The 19,631-nt window shown below is 33.3% G+C and overlaps 1 protein-coding gene across 6 annotated transcripts in view; it reads right to left on the bottom strand.

Moving 5' to 3' along the window:
• The window catches only part of LOC136039284 (gamma-aminobutyric acid receptor subunit beta-like), a 191,217-nt gene that overhangs the window by 16,278 nt on the left and 155,308 nt on the right, over positions 1 to 19,631 (bottom strand). For all 6 annotated transcript variants that reach the window (XM_065722867.1, XM_065722866.1, XM_065722870.1 and 3 more), the window contains 3 exons: positions 16,624 to 16,761; positions 6,592 to 6,876; positions 5,155 to 5,309 (listed from right to left, as the gene is read on the bottom strand). In XM_065722867.1, the coding sequence (XP_065578939.1) occupies positions 5,155 to 5,309; positions 6,592 to 6,876; positions 16,624 to 16,761 (578 nt within the window). The remainder of the gene's footprint in view (positions 1 to 5,154; positions 5,310 to 6,591; positions 6,877 to 16,623; positions 16,762 to 19,631) is intronic.

The raw sequence follows: 19,631 nt of genomic DNA, 5'->3' as shown, positions 1-19,631 counted from the left end.
ACTACTAATAACTCACTGCAGCACTTAGCCGCCTGAGGCCAACACAGCTACGCACGCTCCTCCTCCAACCTAATCTATTTAAAGCCTCCCTCTTTACACCCTCCCAGGAAGTTCCCATTTCCTTTAAATCCTTATTTATGACATCCTCCCAACCCAGACAAGGACGACCTGCTTTCCGTGTAGCCCCAGACGGTTGGCCAAAAAGAACAATCTTCGGTAATCTGTCATCCTTCATCCGTAGAACGTGGCCTAGCCATCTCAACCTTTCTTTCATTATAGCCCCAACAAAAGTTGTTACAAAAGTAGTTAACATTAAAACTACCTGTTCCGTAGACATCCCTTTACGAAAAACAATTTGATTAGGATGAAAAACGATCTATTCTCCAAAAACTCAGACACTCTAATGTAGGTAAATTTCTCTAATAACCACGCTATGGTAGAATGGAGGGGTATCCACCTATAGTTATTTACATTATTTTTCTCTTCTCCCTTAAATATAGGTATTACCCCAGCAGCTTTAGGGAACTCAGGATATAAACCATATTTAAAATATTCATTAATCAGGTACAAATTTGTCGCGATATGACAGGAAAAATAGCATCAGTGAAAAACCTAAAAGAATATCATTATCGGCAAAAAATGTAATCTGAAAAATATCTCGATGTAAGAAATTCTGGGCTATGTCATAGTTTTTTAAGAAAAGAGAACGAAACACAACTTTAAAAGGATGTGGTACAATTGAAAGTTGCAATATCATTCTCAGAGTCTCTAAGAACGCTATTGCAGAGGATTTGAGCTCTTATTTGCAAGAATCATGAAATTTTGCATTTTTCAAAGGATTTTGACGGTGGAAACATGTTTATTGGTTCTTTCCCCAGAAGTGATAACGTCGAAGTAGTGTATTTAGGATGTCAGGATAGAGCCCTAAACATACTTTTATCAAACAAAGGGAATCCTGTTTTAAGAAAGTGTCAATTTCTGCCACTTTGTATCAGAAATCAAAATTTTTGGCTCTAGTAGGGCCAAAATCCTATCAAGCGAAAATTACGAGATATCCAATCCGATTAAATATATTCAAAAGCTGTATAAATATCCTCAAGATGTCAGAAGTCATACATCCCGTCGGTACTGCGTTTGTCCTCGAGCATATAGCCTCACAGTCAATTCAAGATGAGGTTAGCCGTTTGTTCAGTTTGAAACCCATAGAACGGATACCATGCTCTCCTTGTATATCAGAACATCTCCCCGCATATAACGAGCTGCATATACTCTTTGGAAATTATGGCAAGTAAAAATATTTTTCGGCTTAAGCAATTTTTTTAATTTGTTTCTGAAGGGTGGGGCCCCTGAGAATTAATTTTTTTTGTAACAAGCATGCCTTTTATTGCAAAAGGGAATTTTTTGTTTTGGAAATTTACACATTTGGTTTTTGTGGAGAAGGGAGTGGTAGTACATCAACAAATATTTGTTGCTATTTTGCTTCTTTCTATATTCATTGAATTGTTTTCCAGAGAGAACGATTTTATCAGGTCAAATTCCCATGGTATCCTTTATGCTTGGACACACTTTAATGCTATCTATGTTTTCTTAGTTCACCAAAAAAGCAGTAAGCAGGAGGGGCTTTTTCTTACATTACTTTATTGGTGGTGGTAATAGTAGTAACCGATTAACGACGCTTCTTGACCACTAAGGTCCTTTGGTCAGCCCTGTAGAGTGCAGCTATAGCCAGGTTTTTCGGCCCGGGTTAACTTTCCAAAGGAGAGGCTTCCCATTTTTCTAAAACAGGCTGTAAAAATTTGATCGAAGTTTATCCTGAAGATGGAACTTTTAAACAGTTTCTGGGCCCTGCATGTAATATGAGCATTTGGCTTACAAAAGTGACTGATCAAGAAGTGATTGACATCGTGTCTTCAATGAAGAGCAGTGCTGCAGGACCTGGTTATACATCTTTGAGGACAGTGAAATTGATTTTGTCCCGTGTTACGTGTCCGTGTCCCGTGGTGACTCTTTGTCCCGTGTTACCAAACTGAGATCAAACCCACTGTGGTACCACAGGACAATTGAAATGCTATATCGATCTTCCTTAGAGTAGAAATTTGGATGCCCTTTCCTGACTTAAGATCTAAAAGGACCTTGGTTGAGTAAAAAGGACGAGTTGTAATTTTACTGACTTTCAATTTAATTCTACTATTCAATTTAATTAGAAGTTCCTTTTTTTATTATTTTCACTTTTAATTCGAGTTAATTTAAAACTATGGAAAATCTATACCTTAATATGATACAAAGTCAAAGGGCCTTTATATTTTTAGTCAAAGGGCCTTTTTTAAAAATATTCTGTACAGTTTTCAGTAGAAATCATGTGTCTTGGGGCAGGGACGTAGCTACAGTATTTTTATTGCGGAGGGAGGGGACCAGAGATGGTGCTATTAAAGCAGGTGCTATTCAAGTGATAGTAAAGAAAAGTAACTATTTAACAAACATCCTACTCGTTGAATTTAAAAATATTAGGCGATCTATTATAAGCAATAAATGCATATTAAACAATCATATATATATATACATATATATATATATATATATATATATATATATATATATATATATATACATATATATATATATATATAAATATAAATATATATATATATATATATATATATATATATATATATATATATATATATATATATATATATATATATGTATACTTCCCAATAACCAACACTATATGTAAACAATAGCAAGCCCTTCCCTCAGGGACTCTTGCAGCCCGTCCCCAGGGACTCTGGGGGATTAAATATCCCTCAAAGACATAGTTATTATATTTTTCGACTATTCTGAGTAAAATGGTTATCTCAAAATTCTGATCAGGAGACTTTGGGAAAAAATGACCGTTGGAGGGGACCTAGTTGCCCTCTAATTTTTAAATCACTTAAAAAGCGTACTAGAACTTTAATTTACGTTCAAATAAGGTCTCTCGCAATATTCTAGGACCACTGGGTCGATATGATAAAAATAAATAAATAAATAAACACGCATTTCTGTTTTTCGTGGATAGGAGCTTGAAACCTCTACATTAAGGTTCTCTGATACGCTGAGTCTGAGGGTGTGATATTCATTAAGATTTTATGAATTTTAGGGGCTTCTTCCCCTCTTTCCGAAAATAAGGCAAATTTTCTGAGGCTCGTAACTTTTGACGAGCAGGACTAAACAAACCATTTATTTGTAAATAAAATAATTTAATAGTAACTTAAATTATTTTAAGTAACTTTTATCAATCTATTTAAAAATCTTAATTTATTTCTTAGTTCATTTTCCTATGCAGAAGAAACTTCGTAATATATAACCTCATGCACATTTGTCTGTATTTATATCTAGCTTTGTGCATTTGCTAAAATCTTGTGGTATTTTTATTCAATTTTTAATTGATAATGTCAAAAAAGTAATTTTTTAAGAGGGGGTGAAAGATAAAAGGGGGACTAGTACCCCTCTCTTAATTTGCGCACAGACTATGGACCCGTTTGCTTCCATTCACAATGAAGACTTGGTACTAAGGACTTGCTTAAAAGAAACACTTTTTCGACAAATAAACCATTTTTTTACTCTAGATCATCAGTTTTGTTAGTATTCAACATTTTGTTTACAATTTAATCTGCATTTACACCGTGATTATATTTTAATCGATGTAGTTAAAAGTGCCATGCAAATCAGAAAAATTTGTCGAAAGTCTAATTGTAAATGTGAACGCATGTCAATACATGGCGTGCATCATATTGGAAAATAAAAAAATTAATTGTTCGACTGTTACGTCCAGTTGAGACATTATTAAGCAATTTAAAATATATTTTTGGTTGTAATAAAGATTTCTGAAAAATAAAATACTAATATGTTTAAATACACAATAATATAGGTTTAATAACAAACATTGACTTGGATTTTCTTTAATCAAGAATTTTATTAATTAGGACGACTTAACTTAATGATGACGAGCAATCATTGACCATCATCTGATTTAACTGAGGAATAAGAAAAAAATATGTTTATTTAAGATATTTAATACGAGGAATTAATTAGTTATTTTTAATGGAAAATGACTCTCTGAGTCATTTTCAATCAAAATAGAAGAACGCTGTACTCTCTCATGTATTTTTGGATTTTAGGGAAGATTTTAATAAAAGGCTATATTTCAAATGCGAAAATTTATCAAGATATTAATTTTTTCAAATGGTGTTTAGAAAACACACTTGAAGTGTCACATGTTCGTCTAAAGTACAGCGAAATGTATAGTACTGATATGGTCTTATGTCATAGAGTCATAAAACTAAAAGAACAGCATTTGAGAACAATAAAAAACTGAAGAGGTTGATAAGAAAATACAAAAATCACAGACCTAGGGCCCAAATCCCCCGTTCTCCCAAATTAAAAATATGTTGAAATTCTTACTAAATTATCCATAATTTTTCACGTGTGTCTTATAATTCACCCGTGTCACGCATTTTATTAAATTCCTTCCATCAAAACTCCTCCATAGGCACCTAGCATTAAAATTTGATTAGTAGGTTTTGTCCGCGAAATACTCAAACATTCGCTTTTTTTGCACACAGTAAAATCAATATTGCCCGTTTCCAATGGTAGTAGTCTCAATATGGGTTAAGTAAAAAGTTCCTTTATAATTCTACTCCCATTTTTGATACACGATCAAAAGTATGATCTATTTATCAAGCTCCACTTTTCAGTCATAGTTTCGAATGTTTTTCGATAGTTTCGAATGTTTCATAGTTTCATAGTTTGTTAAAATAATTATAGTTAATATAGTTTGTTATAATATAAAGCATAATATAATAATAATAAATTAATATAATAAAGATATAATGTAATAATAACAATAATTTAATAACAATTATAGTTATTATAATCATAGTTATTTTAATTATATTATAATAATTAATAATAATTATATAATAATTCGAGCGTTTTATAATAATGATTAGTTGATCTTTTGATCTCTGGTCAATAAATGCAATCTTTCTCGCCCATGATCAGAAAAATGACTTAGTTTCTTAACACTAGAGTTAAATTATAGCTTAGAACGCTTAATGATTGGATAGTTCATTATGTTTGGTCAAGAAATATAAAACAATCTAAATAACTCACTCGTGATATAATTTTAGCTGCTTCGTGCTCTGACGCGCTGCCTGCTTGTGCTTCTAGCATGGCTTTCTTTTGTTCAATGATTTTGGCCTGCAATGCCTGAAACCTTTTTTTTCGTGTTTCGATTCTTTTTGCCATATAGCCAACAGCTGCGTATTCTAAAAATAAAATAAATGGTTCAGCATTGAAGATAATCAACCGAATTCAACTTACGTCTTTTGTTAGATAAATGGTTCAGAATTAAATGGTTCAGCATTAAATAAAATAAATGGTTCAGCATTGAAGATAACCAACCAAATTCAACTTACGTCTTTTGTTAGATAAATGGTTCAGCATTAAATAAAATAAATGGTTCAGCATTGAAGATAACCAACCGAATTCAACTTACGTCTTTTGTTAGATAAATGGTTCAGCATTTAATAAAATAAATGGTTCAGCATTGAAGATAACCAAACGAATTCGACTTACGTCTTTTGTTAGATAAATGGTTCAGCATTAAATGGTTCAGCATTAAATAAAATAATTGGTTCAGCATTGAAGATAACCAGCCGAATTCAACTTACGTCTTTTGTTTTACTTTGTTCTTGCGATGATTTTCTTGAAGGTGGTTTTCCTTGGCATCATGGATGATCCATTAATTGTCAAAGAAACTGAAATTGCTTCCTCATCAGTTATTTTCATGGACACCAGAACTTTTTATTCGCATAAGAAATGGTTTTAAATATTTCAAAAACAACTAGATCGGTTATCTTGCTTTATTGTAAAATAAATTAACCATGCCAATAGGATGTTTGTTCAGGAAAGATAGCGTATGCAAAAATAATTCTTTATCTTGGGCCTTATCTGACTGTCAGGAGTGGGACTAGTGCCTACATTCCTAATTTGAGACTTGGAGAGATAAATTTTTGGAGGAAGGAGCTCAAAACCTCTACCATCTGTCATTGCTTCACCGATTACAATTTATAGTATAAAGGTTAACAACACATCAAACTTCCCACGAAAATCTATTAACTAATGTGCCATTGCTCATAAGATACAAAATACCTTTCAGTCCATTATAACCGCTTTGAACTAATCTGCTAGCAGTGCTGAACCCATCTAGGGTAAGTGTCAGGTCATTTTGTCATTCTGCTTGATATTTGTTCTAAGCAGAACTTAGGGTTACTATGGTACTAAAACTCGAATTTGAGAATAGAAGTTGCGATATTCTTTTTTTCTATTAACTAAGTAGAAATTATAGATTATCTCATAAATATTTAGGTAACTTAGTGTCACAACTCCTTAAAACTTAACATTTATTTCCATCAGCCCCACTAGCGTTTTTATCCTAATTATCTTCAACCATCCCTTAACAGTGCTCAGTCCTTAAAGATTTTTGGCAGAAAACTAAATTAAAATCAGAAATGCGTTCTATTAAAAAATAAATTGAATAGGTCTTACCTAATAGAGAAGCAAAAACCATTACGAAACAAGTGCCAAGAAATATATCAATTGACTTTACATATGAAATCTTCGGTAGTTGAGCATTTGTACTTGACATTAGGGTTGTCATAGTCAACACAGTCGTGACGCCCAATGACACCCTAGCTGGAGTTGCAGTTCGGTTCAGCCAGAAAGAGACCCAGGAAATAACGACAATAAGGCTTGATGGAATATAGATTTGGATTAGGTAGTACCCCATTGACCGGACAAATTGGATTTCACAGGCCAGTCTAGAGTAATTGCCTAAAAAGTAAATGAACTTCAGTGATTTCCAAGCTATAGCATATTCTAGATTCATTCAACATTAAACGGAAATGCGTTAGAATCTACAGCTACTGTAGATTCGATGCAACGAGGGGGACACAGAGCCACTAACTTTTAAAACAAATAAGCAATGCAGTATCCAGGGGGTGGGGGCCTTTTTTTTTTACAATAATTAGATTGATTTAACTCTTCCCTAATCTAAAATGATAGCGAAACCAATCCCCATTGAGATTTAATAGGTAACTGGCCCATTAAAAATAATACTTTGTTTAACCTGGTGAATGCACTTTAGCTATTTCCAAGTTGTAGCCCATTCTAGATTAATCCAAGATTAAATTAAAATGTTTTACAACCAACAGCTACTATGATGCAACAAAGATAACCCAGATCTACTGACTGTTAAAAAAAATAAGCAATACAGTATCCAAGGGGAGAGAGGTAGATCAAGTCAATTCTTGTCGTATCTCAAATAACAACGAAGACACGACTTCTCTGCTACCATGAAAACTCACATTGAGATTATAGGGTAATTGGCCCATTTGAGAAAAATCAATATTTTATTTAACTTAGCTATTTACTAAATTCATGGAACACTAAATTAAAATGTGTTACTATCTATGGGTCAAACATCAGCCTTGAAATACATTGATGCTAAGATCTTAAAATATTATTAAATAAAAAACATTATTATATTATTATTATTAACAATAATAATATAATAATAATATTATAATATTATAACAATATTATTGAATTTTACTCTTTGTTACAACTCTACTTTTTAAAACAATAAAAACAAATTAGTGTAAAGAGCGAGGTGTTGAGGAGGCAACAACCCCTTTCATATACGGAATAATTTCTGTTCGTTTTAAGTTTTACTGTCGCTCCTTACTTGCAGTTAATTTTTTTTTTTATTTAATTTCTGAACGTGTTTGAATTAATATAGGTTTTGATTTTGGCTCACCAATTAAAAAGAAATTTGCATATTATTTTTTTACTAAATGGCTTTCTCAAAATTTTAATTGGACGATTTTGATTAAAAAAAAGGGCTTGGGGAGGAGGCCTAGTTGTCCTCCAATTTTTCGTTACTTAGAAATGCAACTGGATTTCTTATATTTTTTTTTAAAGAACGTTTTTGTTTGTAATAAACATACATACCTTACGAGTTATCTTACGTAACAAACTTCAATACTTGTTTATTTTTATTACGTATACGAGGGAGTTCGCCCCCTAGTCAAGAGCCATATCTCGCTCTTTACACTAAAACTTGAATTTTGTCCCAAATATTTAAGAATGACCACTGAATCACAAAGGTCTTAGAATAAATAGTTGAAAATACTAAAAATACTTTTGCGTAAAGAGCAAGGTATTATGAGGAGACAAACCCCCTTACATACGTAATATTTTCTGTTCGTTTTAAGCTTTAACGCTGCTCATTACTTCCACTTGAAAAAACAATTATTGTTTTTCATTATTTTTTTTTTTTTAAGTAATGCTACATGAAATTCTATAAGGAAATACCTCATGAAATTCTGCCATGAAAAGATCCTCGCAAGCGACCCCCTCCCACAGACCCACTCCTACCCAAACGCTAAAAAGCTCCCCTGAAGACGTCTGCACACTTCATAATAGACATTACTATATGTAAACAATGGTCAAAGTTGTAACTTGCAGCCCCACTCCCTGGAACTCTGGGGATTAAATCGTCACCAAAGACATACTTATTTGGTTTTTGACTCAGTTGAACAGAATGGCTGTCTCAAAGTTCTGATCCGGTGACTCTGGAGGGGGGGGGGAAATGTGCATGGGAGGGGCCCTAGGTGCCCTCCAATTTTTTCGGTCACCTATAACTTTTAATTTTCGTTAGAATGAGCCCTCTCGTGAAATTTTTGGACCACTGGAAAAAAAATACGATCACCCCTGGGAAAACAAACAAATAAATAAACACGCATTCATGATCTGTCTTAAGTAAAAAAAATACAAAATTCCCCATTTTTGTAGATAGGAGCTTGAAACTTCTACAGTAGGGTTCTCTCATACGCTGAATCTGGTGGTGAGATTTTTAAGGGGTGTTTCTCCCTATTTTTAAAATAAAGCAAATTTTATCAAGCTCGTAACTTTTGATGGGTAAGACTAAACTTGATGTAACTAATATATTTCAAATCATATCAGAATGTGATTAAAAGGTAAACGGCCAAATTGAAAAATAATTAAACACTTTTTTTTAACTTTATGTAAGAGTGAGACAATTAAATTTGAAACAAAACTGAATAATCTGAAATTCTTCGTTTCTCTTTTTAGTTTCACTAAAACCCAGATATCTGACTCATTACGGTTGTGTGGATGTATGTTTTTATGGTTGAATGTCTGTATACTATTGTATGTTTGGTTATATGGTTGTATGTTTTATATGGTGTTAGGGCTCTGCCCCTTTGTCCTTCCAGATAAATGACCTGTTTCGTTTTTGATTTCATTTTCTTATAGTACAATTTCAAAGGACAAGCTAAATTCTCAGTGCAGAATCAGTTGTGTTCGCAACGTCAGTTGTGTTCACAATAAGTAAAAGCTTTGTTAATAAGTAAAACCTGGACGGGAACACGTCAAACATCAGGAACACAGAGTAAACCTATGTTTCATAGGGCAATATATAGACTATAGGACTATGTCTTCATTCTGGACAATCTGATTCTGGAAAATCTATTTTTTTTTTTCAGCTGATCCTGGCCATTGAAAGATAATACTATTCAAAAAAGCCAGTGATTTTAACTTTAATTTAGCGGATTGGCCAGACTCATTTTCGGGGTCGACACCAGTTTCGCTTGTGCCAAATTAGTTATTTTGTTCTTAGTTTGTTTTTGAGAATTCATACATAAATTTCATCCTAGTCTGATCATGTTCTGTCGGAGTAGACAATGAAGATTAATCCTTGAAAAGTGAATGTCAGTGGTGATCCTTGGAAAGTTAGTATATTTTTCAACCCCATACCGGTTATAATATCAGAGCTGGAAGAAACTATAGAACCGTTGAAACCACTCAATTGCGTTACTATGCCTTAGTGACGACGCAAGTGGTACTGGGGTGGCGCTGGAGATAAAAAACGGGTAGCCTATAGGCTATCATATCAAAAAGTGGTGGCTGCGAGGCATCAATATCGAACATATGGTTATGTGGTTAAATGTTTTGTTGAACTACATGGAACTTATATTTATTGTGCCCTCAAAATTCTAGAATGGTCTCGATAATGTGTGTCTGTTCCCATCTGTTCTTCTAGAGATGTTATGTAAATAACGTATCTTATCTGAGTGTCAGTGAATAAGAAAAATGGAGACTAGTGAAAATATTTTTGAATACTTTTTTGTGAACTATATAGATATTATTGAACTAATTTGAACGGCTTTTGAACTCTTTCGGAGTGTTGCTAAGTTAATTACCTATCATCCAATCTCTACTGCATAGCACACTTTTAAAAATAAAGCTTTTTCCCTTTATTTTTTATGCAAAGACAGGACTATGAAAAAAATGAAATTAAATCTATTAGCTGGTAATTGTTAAGATGGAAAGACAAAATAGGGAACTTCTTTATACGTGACAAAGGGCACCTAATTGAAGGCTAAATCTTACATGATTGTCCAGTATCAAGGAAAACTAGCCAAAAACCAAAGTATGGCTATGTCTTACCCGTAGTAAAGAGACTTTAGTCTCTTAAGACTTTAGTGATTTATTAATTTTTTTTCTGGAGGCATTTTATATCAAAGGCTGGTGGTGTAAACTTTGGAGGGTGATCATTCGTTTAAAACCGAAAGTTCTAGTGTCATTTTTAAGAGTCAAAGTGATTGGAGGGTAATAAGCCCCACTCCATGCCCTCTTTTCTCCTAATGCCCTCTTTTTGACCAAAAATTTTTAGATAGCCATTTTGTTGAAAATAGCCCAAAGGCGAAACAACAATGCCTCTGGGTTTAAAAAAAAACGGTGCAAGGGCTGAAAGTTAGGGAAGTTGTCCACTATTAACATCTAAAGATTTTTTACAGAGGGGTGGTAGTATAAGCCTCAAAGGAGGCTTATTCGATTTGAAATCAAAAGCGCTAGTTCCCTTTTTAAGAGTCAAAAGGGATTGGAGGGCAATCAGCCCCTCCCCCACGACATTTATTTTCCGTAAATACTTCCAATCCAAATTCGAGGTAGTACTTTTGTTAAAAATAGTCAAAAGGGGAAAAAAATATAGTTCCTTATGGGATAACCTCCCCCCAGCCCCTGGGGCATTAGCTGTAAGTCATGAAAATTGCTCATTGTTAGCCTGTAAGGTTTTTATTGAAGGGATGATCGTATAAACTTAAAATGGGGTTCATTCCACTTCAGATTAGAATTTCTTGTAGTTGTTTTAAGAGTCAAAAATGATCAGAGAGCAACCATCTCCCCTCCACGTTCTTTTCCCCAAATGCTTCCAATCGAAATTTTAAGATGGTCATTTTGTTCAAAATAATCAATAGGGAAAAAATAACTATGCCTCTAGGTTGAGCAAAATCCCCCATATCCCCCAGGGCAAGGGCTGTAAGCTATGCAAGTTACCACGGTGGACAGATAAAGTTTTTGTGGATGGGGTGGTTTTAAACAAATTATTATAATAACGAATTATATTTGTTTCAGTAACAAATTACTGAAAAGGCAGTACGTTACAAATATTTTCTTTCGCACTTGTATCGTTGAAAATAGAAATAAAAATTACAGGTAGGTAACATCACTAGCTGCTGAATTTTCAGCAATTAATATCATTATATATCAAATATCCCCTTTAATTTTACTAGTTCCAGGGATTATCCAAAACATATAGTTTTCAATAAAACGCAAATAACTCAGTAGACTTCAGACTTTTACAGTTTAATATAATTATTTAACTGTAAAATCATATATACTTTTAAAGTTACAGTAAAATTATGTAAAACAGTCAAAAAATTATGTATATAAAAATAAGTAAATTACCACATGTTCAAAAGAGAGCTCATCTGAATGACACATCTACTCTGCAAAATGTCTGGCGCTTAGCCTATGATCAATTTATTTTTAAATTTTACAGATAGAGTAAAAATAAATAAGAGTAAAAAAATTGAATAAATAGAAAACTAAGTGTTCTACTGTCGTTTCTGCAAAACCTGTGCTCCATTAAACCAAGGTTTTGGATGACCAACATTTCAATGAGTCCATCTACTATTCGCATATATTACAGGTTAATTGAGTTTTGTTAGCAATTATGAATTTCCCAAAGCAACACGTGTCAGTTGCACTTGCAGTGAGAAAAGGAAATTTACTCTTCAAATGTCCTCACAGACCAATTCAAAAAATGACACATACATTTTTTTGTGAAAAAGTGGAAATCACATTTAATTAGCTTAAAAATTTTCTTACATTAAAATATAAAATGCATATTTAAAGTTTTTATTATGAAATTGATTAGTTTAGTTTTAATTTATGTTATTATTTGGCTTATTATTTTTATTACGCGGGGCTTGGATGGTAGCTGTTTTCGCCCTATGCACTGGATGGGGTCAAAGGATCGATACGTTTTAAATGTGGGGATCGATCAAGGATTGGTGTCTTCTCTTGTTGCTTGATTTGTTTATATTATTGTATTAATAATGAAGTGAGTTTTTGTTTTGTTTTAGGTGTATAGTCTCCATACTACGAGCCAAGGAGCCTTACGGAGACCATTGTAATAGTGCTCTTGTAAATATTTTTGTTGTAATAATAAAAGGAACTGAACCGAACGCACACATTTAGGGGGAAATTTAGTGCTGCGCAAACTCAGACAGAGCTGATTTCATTACCCATGAAGTATATAATTAAGCCTTTGACCTTCATTGCGATCAATAGGAATTACTACAAAAAGATTTCCCATTGCGATCGGTGGTGATAAAAAAGGCCCTGCTACTAACCAGGGTGGCAGCTTTGACTACAAAGTTAACTCAAACCACTGACATAAGCACATTTTCCTGCAGCTACTTCATTTGCAAAGATAACTTTGGTCCTCTTATTTATAAATTTAAATAAAACATATGGCACGAACCGATGCCTTCTTACAAGGCCGTATCTAGGATTTTTCTCAGGGGTAGTTATTTTTAAGGGGGATGTTTGCGAAAAAAGTTTTAAAAAAACATCATGAATTTGTTTCATTCAACATGATATCTTAGCGATAAACTGAAAAGTGTGTAAAAAAAAAAAAATATATGATGAAGCTTAGCGCTGCGTAGTCAGTGCTGCAATGTCATTTCAAAAGCACAACTTGCTACAAAGAAGTTTTCGTTCAGCCATCATAATTCAGTAACTAGAACTATCTGCACAGTCTGTAACAGGCTGTGGGACCGCCCCCCCCCCCCCACAGTACAACCAGAGTTAAAAACAGGATTCCATAATCAAACAGTTCGTGGATGAAAGGAGTGGATGAGTATGGATGAAATGAGTGGATTGTGTGGATGAAAACAGTTCGTAGGATTCCATAATCAAACTGTAGTATGAAAGGAGCTGTTCCCTCCTCAACACCCCGCTCTTTATGCTAAAGTTTTTTACTGTTTTAAAAAGTAGAGTTGAGAGAAAGAGTCAAACCTTAGCGTAAAGAGTGGGGTGTTGAAGAGGGAACAGCCCCTTTCATATGCGGAGTAATTTCTGTTCGTGTTAAGTTGTAATGTTGCTTTTTACTTTCAGTTAAAAAAATTTTTTTTTATTTAATGCATCCTAAGCCTACACAGGGAATTTTAGGAATTTAAACAACGCCGTTTGACTTGAAATCGACGCTGTTTGACTTGAAATCGTTTGGCGTCGATTTCAACAACGCCGTTTGATATGCGTTTGATTCGGTTTGTAAGATTTAATGACTTGAGTTATAAAAGGTCAATCATAGATAATGTCAACAACCGTGAGGTTTATAGTGAGGTTTTAGATTACTTTACAACAATACTTTACTCAAAGTACTTGGCTAAATTAATTCTATAAACAAATTAAATTACACTTTTGATTGCTTATTGACCGTACGTGTTTTTTTTATACAGTAATTTTTTGTCATGGCTTATTTATTACTGTGACATTTTTGTTCTATTCTGCTGTTTTTAGAGATGTTTCTGACAATTTAATTTAATATTTTATCTTTATCAGTCAAATCGGAAACAACTAACAAGAGAAATTTCATTTTGTTGAAAGTTTTACCCTTACAAACTTAGTTTTCATTGGTTGTTTGTAATTACCATATAGATTTTCTTGTGTTCTCTTGCAAAGGCTGTTTAAAATTTTTCCTTTCCGCTTTTCGCCAAATAGAAGGTAAAAACAAGAGAAGGTTAATCATTCATAATTTTCAAATTAGTTTTCACAAGGAGATAAAGCTTTAATTATGTCCCAACTAATAGCGTTCATTTGTGTGTATTCTGCTTAAATATTTTGACGTTTATTCAAATGATTTATTTTCCTACTTACTTGCTGAAATATTGTTAATGTGCAAAAATACAGAATACTTTAATATTAACGCAGAGAGCGTTCATAAGGCCCCACGTTGAACGTTATCTGCCTAAATATCATAACTGATTGTACTTATATTAAAACGTACTATCTTGGTTTGACACTTCATCTTATTTTAACGTATTGTTGCTAATATGCTCAACTTGAGAATCTTCCATTTTTACACATAGCCTAAAGCACATTAGGCTTTCTCAGTGCTAGCGACGGCCTTTTAAAAACAGAACGTTATTTTAATGCTTATCTTCGCTTCATGTTCCTAAATAACGCTTAATTGTGAATATTTTGCCTTGGAGCGAAGTTTAAAGGCATGGACTCTAAGGGTGACAGAGAGCGATGAAACACTTTTTAGTGAGGCAAGTGGTATTACTTTAAAATTTTATGAGTACCTGAATAAGTCTCTACTTTTTTAAGCTAGGCCTACTATAGGAGAAAACAAGCATGTATAATCAATTTTTTCTTAATCCTAGCCAAAAATTTTAAGGCGTTTAAAACTCTACAATAAAAAAAAATTCAAGAAATGAAACTTGTGATTGGGCAATAGGTTTGCCCACAGTAGCTGCTGCTATATATTGGAAACATCAAAATTGTTAATGTATGTTTAAACTGACCTTGGAAACCTTAAAAACAGCAAGATAGGTAAGAAACCTTGCCACACTTATTCTAGTGCTTGTGGAAATACCTTTAGAATTATAAATGGCAAACCCAATGCAAAACTACGAATTCGGATTCTTCGTGAAAAATGAAGCTCAATTTTGAAGGATTTTTAAGCTGCTTAAAAGAAAAATGTATATAGCAGAAATTTATAAGTAGATTTCTAAAGTCAAAAATCGCTAAGAATATTCCATTTCATTTCATACTCGTTTCATACATTTTGTTTCAATGACTTATAACTTTTGATAAGAGTGTATTCTAATAAAATCTTTTTGATTTTATTATATTAGTTCTAGAATCCGAATTTTTAAGCATTTATATATGTTACAATTTCAAATTTTCTACCTGACTGAAGAATCTTATCTTTTGGAGATTTTTTTTGTGTAAATATGCTAGTTTCATTATATTATTTTAGTAACTCTACTGATGACGATCCCTGTATATGTGATCACAGTATCTTGACTTTTTACTTGTTTTTTCACTGTCTGAATAAATGGATTTACTCCCATTAGAAAATTTATATGTTTGTGAAAATTTACATCGGAAAGAATCGTGTATAGCGACTATAAAAGGGAGTATAAAGGTTAGAAGATGCTCTAATCATAGATCACCCACTGTAAAAGACCTAAGTTACCAGCGAAGTATTATTGCAAACTGATAGGAGCCTAAAATCAGGTTCTTCACAAAAAAAAGCCATCTAGCGTTACTCAGAAAAAAATATGAAGCTAATGACCATAATCTAATTGAAAATATTATTTTTACCTGTTTTTCATATTTTTTATTATCATTGCAAAATAGGGCAAAGCTAAGAGAACAACTTTCTCAAAGGGATAAGTAGATTTGTTTGTATACGTTTTTTTTTAACTTACCTTTTTTCTCCATACTAGTCAGCCCAAATCATTTCATTACCCAGCAAACTTAGTTGTAAAACAAAAGAAACTGCCTAATTTAAGAAAATTCCAAGCTAAAACTAAATAAACTTAGAATCGTAATCTAGATTTTAATAAGTTAAAACTTTTTTTTTTTCAGTGATTAGACACAACAGTGAAAATTCAGTGATAATAGTAACTTGAATTCCTAATACTAGTATAATGTGTTAATGGTAATTATTGGGTTTGAAAAAAAGAAAATACCGAAGAGAGAGAGAAAAAAAGAAGATGAAACGCTGTTTCTACTTTAGCAACTGAGACAAATAAGCACTTGAAAATGGTCTTGGCCTTGTTGGTCTATCCAATCACCAAAGACAAAGCAGTATAACCAAACAATCAACCAAATAGGAATGTCCAGATTCATTAAAGTAACATAAAAATATCATATTAAAGCAACAAAGTAATATTTCTTTTCGCCTAGAATATTTTGATTGACCGAGAAGGAAATTAAGAGGCGTGAATATCGCTTTTCTTTAAACCGCATAAGATGCCAACCAGTGATCTGCGGACGTTACTTGAATGACCAACGGACAGAAACGGAGAAACTAGAGACTTAGGTGATAGGGGAAGTGTGGTAGCAAGGACAAAACCTCAGAAATTGAAAGGGTAAACCCAGGAGTGGTTTTCACATTCTTCGTTACTGGCTTACCGCTTGCTAACTGGACCTCAAAGGACTTTATCCGATACCCAAGTACTTGGAACTGGGGAAGAGTAACCGTCTGGTCGATTTCTACTGAATTTGCTCCAGTGTGCCAGGCATAACGAATTTCAGCCGTGGTGAAGCCAACTAGAAACAGTAATACAATTAGGTTAATAGTCCTGATCATATAGTAAAAATGATCTTGATCAGGAATTCATGGTGCGAATCTAATAAATATAAAATAGAAAGTTATTAAAAAGCACACCCTTGAAACCCGTTATTAAGCTTTAAAACGGATCTGATGTACTATTCGATGCTGTGAATATGTAGCACGTTACACAAGAAAAAAAGACTCAATAATGAAGAGACCAAAGCATAAAAGAATCCATAAAGTTAGTTCACTAGCAGTTTTAGCAGTAACTTCACAGAAGTGGAGCAGCATTTAGTAGCATGCTCGAAAGTCCTTCAGAAGGTTCTAGCGCTATAATGAAAGAAAGGTTGAGATGGCTAGGCCATGTTCTACGGATGAAGGATGAAAGATTACCGAAGATTGCCCTTTTTGGCCAACCGTCTGGGGCTACACGGAAAGCAGGTCGTCCTTGTCTGGGTTGGGAGGATGTCATAAATAAAGATTTAAAGGAAATGGGAACTTCCTGGGAGGGTGTAAAGAGGTAGGCTTTAAATAGATTAGGCTGGAGAAGGAGCGTACGTAGCTGTGTTGGCCTTAGACGCCTTGGTGCTGTAGTGAGTTATTAGTAGTAGTAGTAGTATTGTATTACGTGATTAAAAAAAACGAGTTTTTTCAATTGAAAATAAGGAGCAACATTAAAACTTAAAACGAACAGAAATTATTACACATATGAGGGGCTTCATGCCCTCGTCAATACCTCGCTTTTTAGCCTAAAGTTCGAATTCCTTTCTAATTGTTTAAGAATGGCCCCTGAATTCCAAAAGCCTTGTAATTAGTATAAATAGCTCTTTTGAAAGTACTAAAAAACAGTAGTGTAAAGAGTGAGGTACTGACGACGGGATGAACCCCACTCATATGCATAATAATTTCTGTTCGTTTTAATGTTTAATGTTGCTCCTTAATTTCAGTTGAAAAAACGCTTTTTTTATATTTAATTTCTGATAATTTTTAAAAATGCTGGGAAATCTGGCATCTTTTCATAGAAAGTTTTCTTCTCCCCATGGAAAAATTCCTTTACAGAAAGATCCTCCCACAGAAAAAAATAAACGTTTTTACTTCTACACACTTTCATAAATCAAATTATATTATTAACATTTTAAGGAATAAATATTAGCATATGTGTATTAAATCGAGAATTAATACACAGTATACAATTAATTAACAACTAATTTTCATTTGCAGTTTTTTCAGTAAACTGCAAATTATGTTCTGGCCTTGGGAAGGCATAGGGGTTTTTAGCCCTACTCATGTTAATTTCTGCTAGTTTGAGTTTGACTCTGTTATTTTTTGTAATTTCTGCTTGTTTTGGGTTTTATTTATTTATTGATGCTTATTTGTGGTAGTTTTACACTTGGTAGATTATTTGATTTTATTTTTGCTCAGTTTTAGTTTAATGATGTTTTTTTACTTTTCTAAACTTATTTTGCGGAAAAAGTGTGTTTAATTTTCTGTTCGTTTTATATTTACATAGTCTTTTCAGGAAAACAAATAATACTTCAAATCTTTTCTGTTTTTCTCTAACACTTAATTGTTTGGCATGCTACTGGTATGCTGAAGAAAATTTTTCAACAATTTTTAACAATATAAACCTTTATCTGGACTCAAATAGTAGTGTTTAATTTAGTTATATACCTCCTCTAGTTGACCTAAAAAATATAACTTCATACCATTCGCAAAAAAATCTATTTATGCTCTTTGATAGCTTGGATACACTTAGTAGTAGTAGTATTAATACAAAATCAATCGGTAGCACGCCAAAAGCGTCGCTTGCGAGGTTTGTGCTACTAACAAAATATTGTAAAGCCAAAAACTGTCTGGCCTTACAATATTTTATAGTTAAATTTTAAGAGAAGAAGTAGCAATAAAATCAGCAAATAAAGTAGATGTCTTATTGGCAATCAGCATATATACGGTGCTTTTAAATTTAATTTAAGGCAACATTGATTTTTTAAACATAATGGGTAAATTGCCTAACTCTGGGGGTTGACCTACCCAAGGGCCCTAAAGATACAGTTACAGGACCGTTCAGCTATGGTGAACAAAACGGCTCTCTTAAATTTTGATTAGAAGTGTCTAGAAAATTATGAGCTAAAGTGGAGGGCTGATTGTCCTCCAATCACTTTTGACTCTGAAAAGGTCACTAGAACTTTGAATTTCCAATCAAATTAGTTCCTGTAAAATTATCAATGCTATTTCTAGCTATGAAAGAGAAGCCTTGCCTATGATATTACTTATATGCCCTTTTAATACTTGCTTGCGTATAGTTTTTTCGTTTAATGGAAACTCCCCCTAAACGTTTCAACTTAATGCCCTTTGTGTCGTTAGTTACAGCAACCGTAGGAGTAGTGTCAAAAGTATACACATAGTGTCTTCAGGCTAGTTAAAAAAAAAGAAGCATAAAAGAATCCAACATTCCCTGAAGTTTCACCTTATACATTTAGCCTTTTTGAACAAACCTTGAATTAAAAATCCATTTTCTACATTTTAAAAAGGGTAAATTGAATAATTTACAATACTTACCCTGGAGAATGAGGGGACTGCATCCTTGAAGGCATAGTTACTAGACCTTTTTACTGCTTTGAACAAATTTATATTTAAAAGTTTGATCAGCAATGAGGGAAGGAAACTTATAAAAAGGGCAAGGGGGCTGATTGCCCTCCCATAGCTCTTCAACATCCCCTGAAATGTTCAACTTAATACCGGTAGCCGTTCCTTAGATATTGACGATAAGTCTTTCTGACAATCAGCACGCGAACATTGTATTTTATTAGGCTTGACGTCCCTCTTCAAAAATGGTGGGGGGTCACCCCGATAGACATAGTTATTT

This window comes from Artemia franciscana, chromosome 19 (assembly GCF_032884065.1).
Source record: "Artemia franciscana chromosome 19, ASM3288406v1, whole genome shotgun sequence".
Taxonomy (NCBI): Eukaryota; Metazoa; Arthropoda; class Branchiopoda; order Anostraca; family Artemiidae; genus Artemia; species Artemia franciscana.
This window is presented reverse-complemented; position numbering and strand designations above follow the sequence as displayed.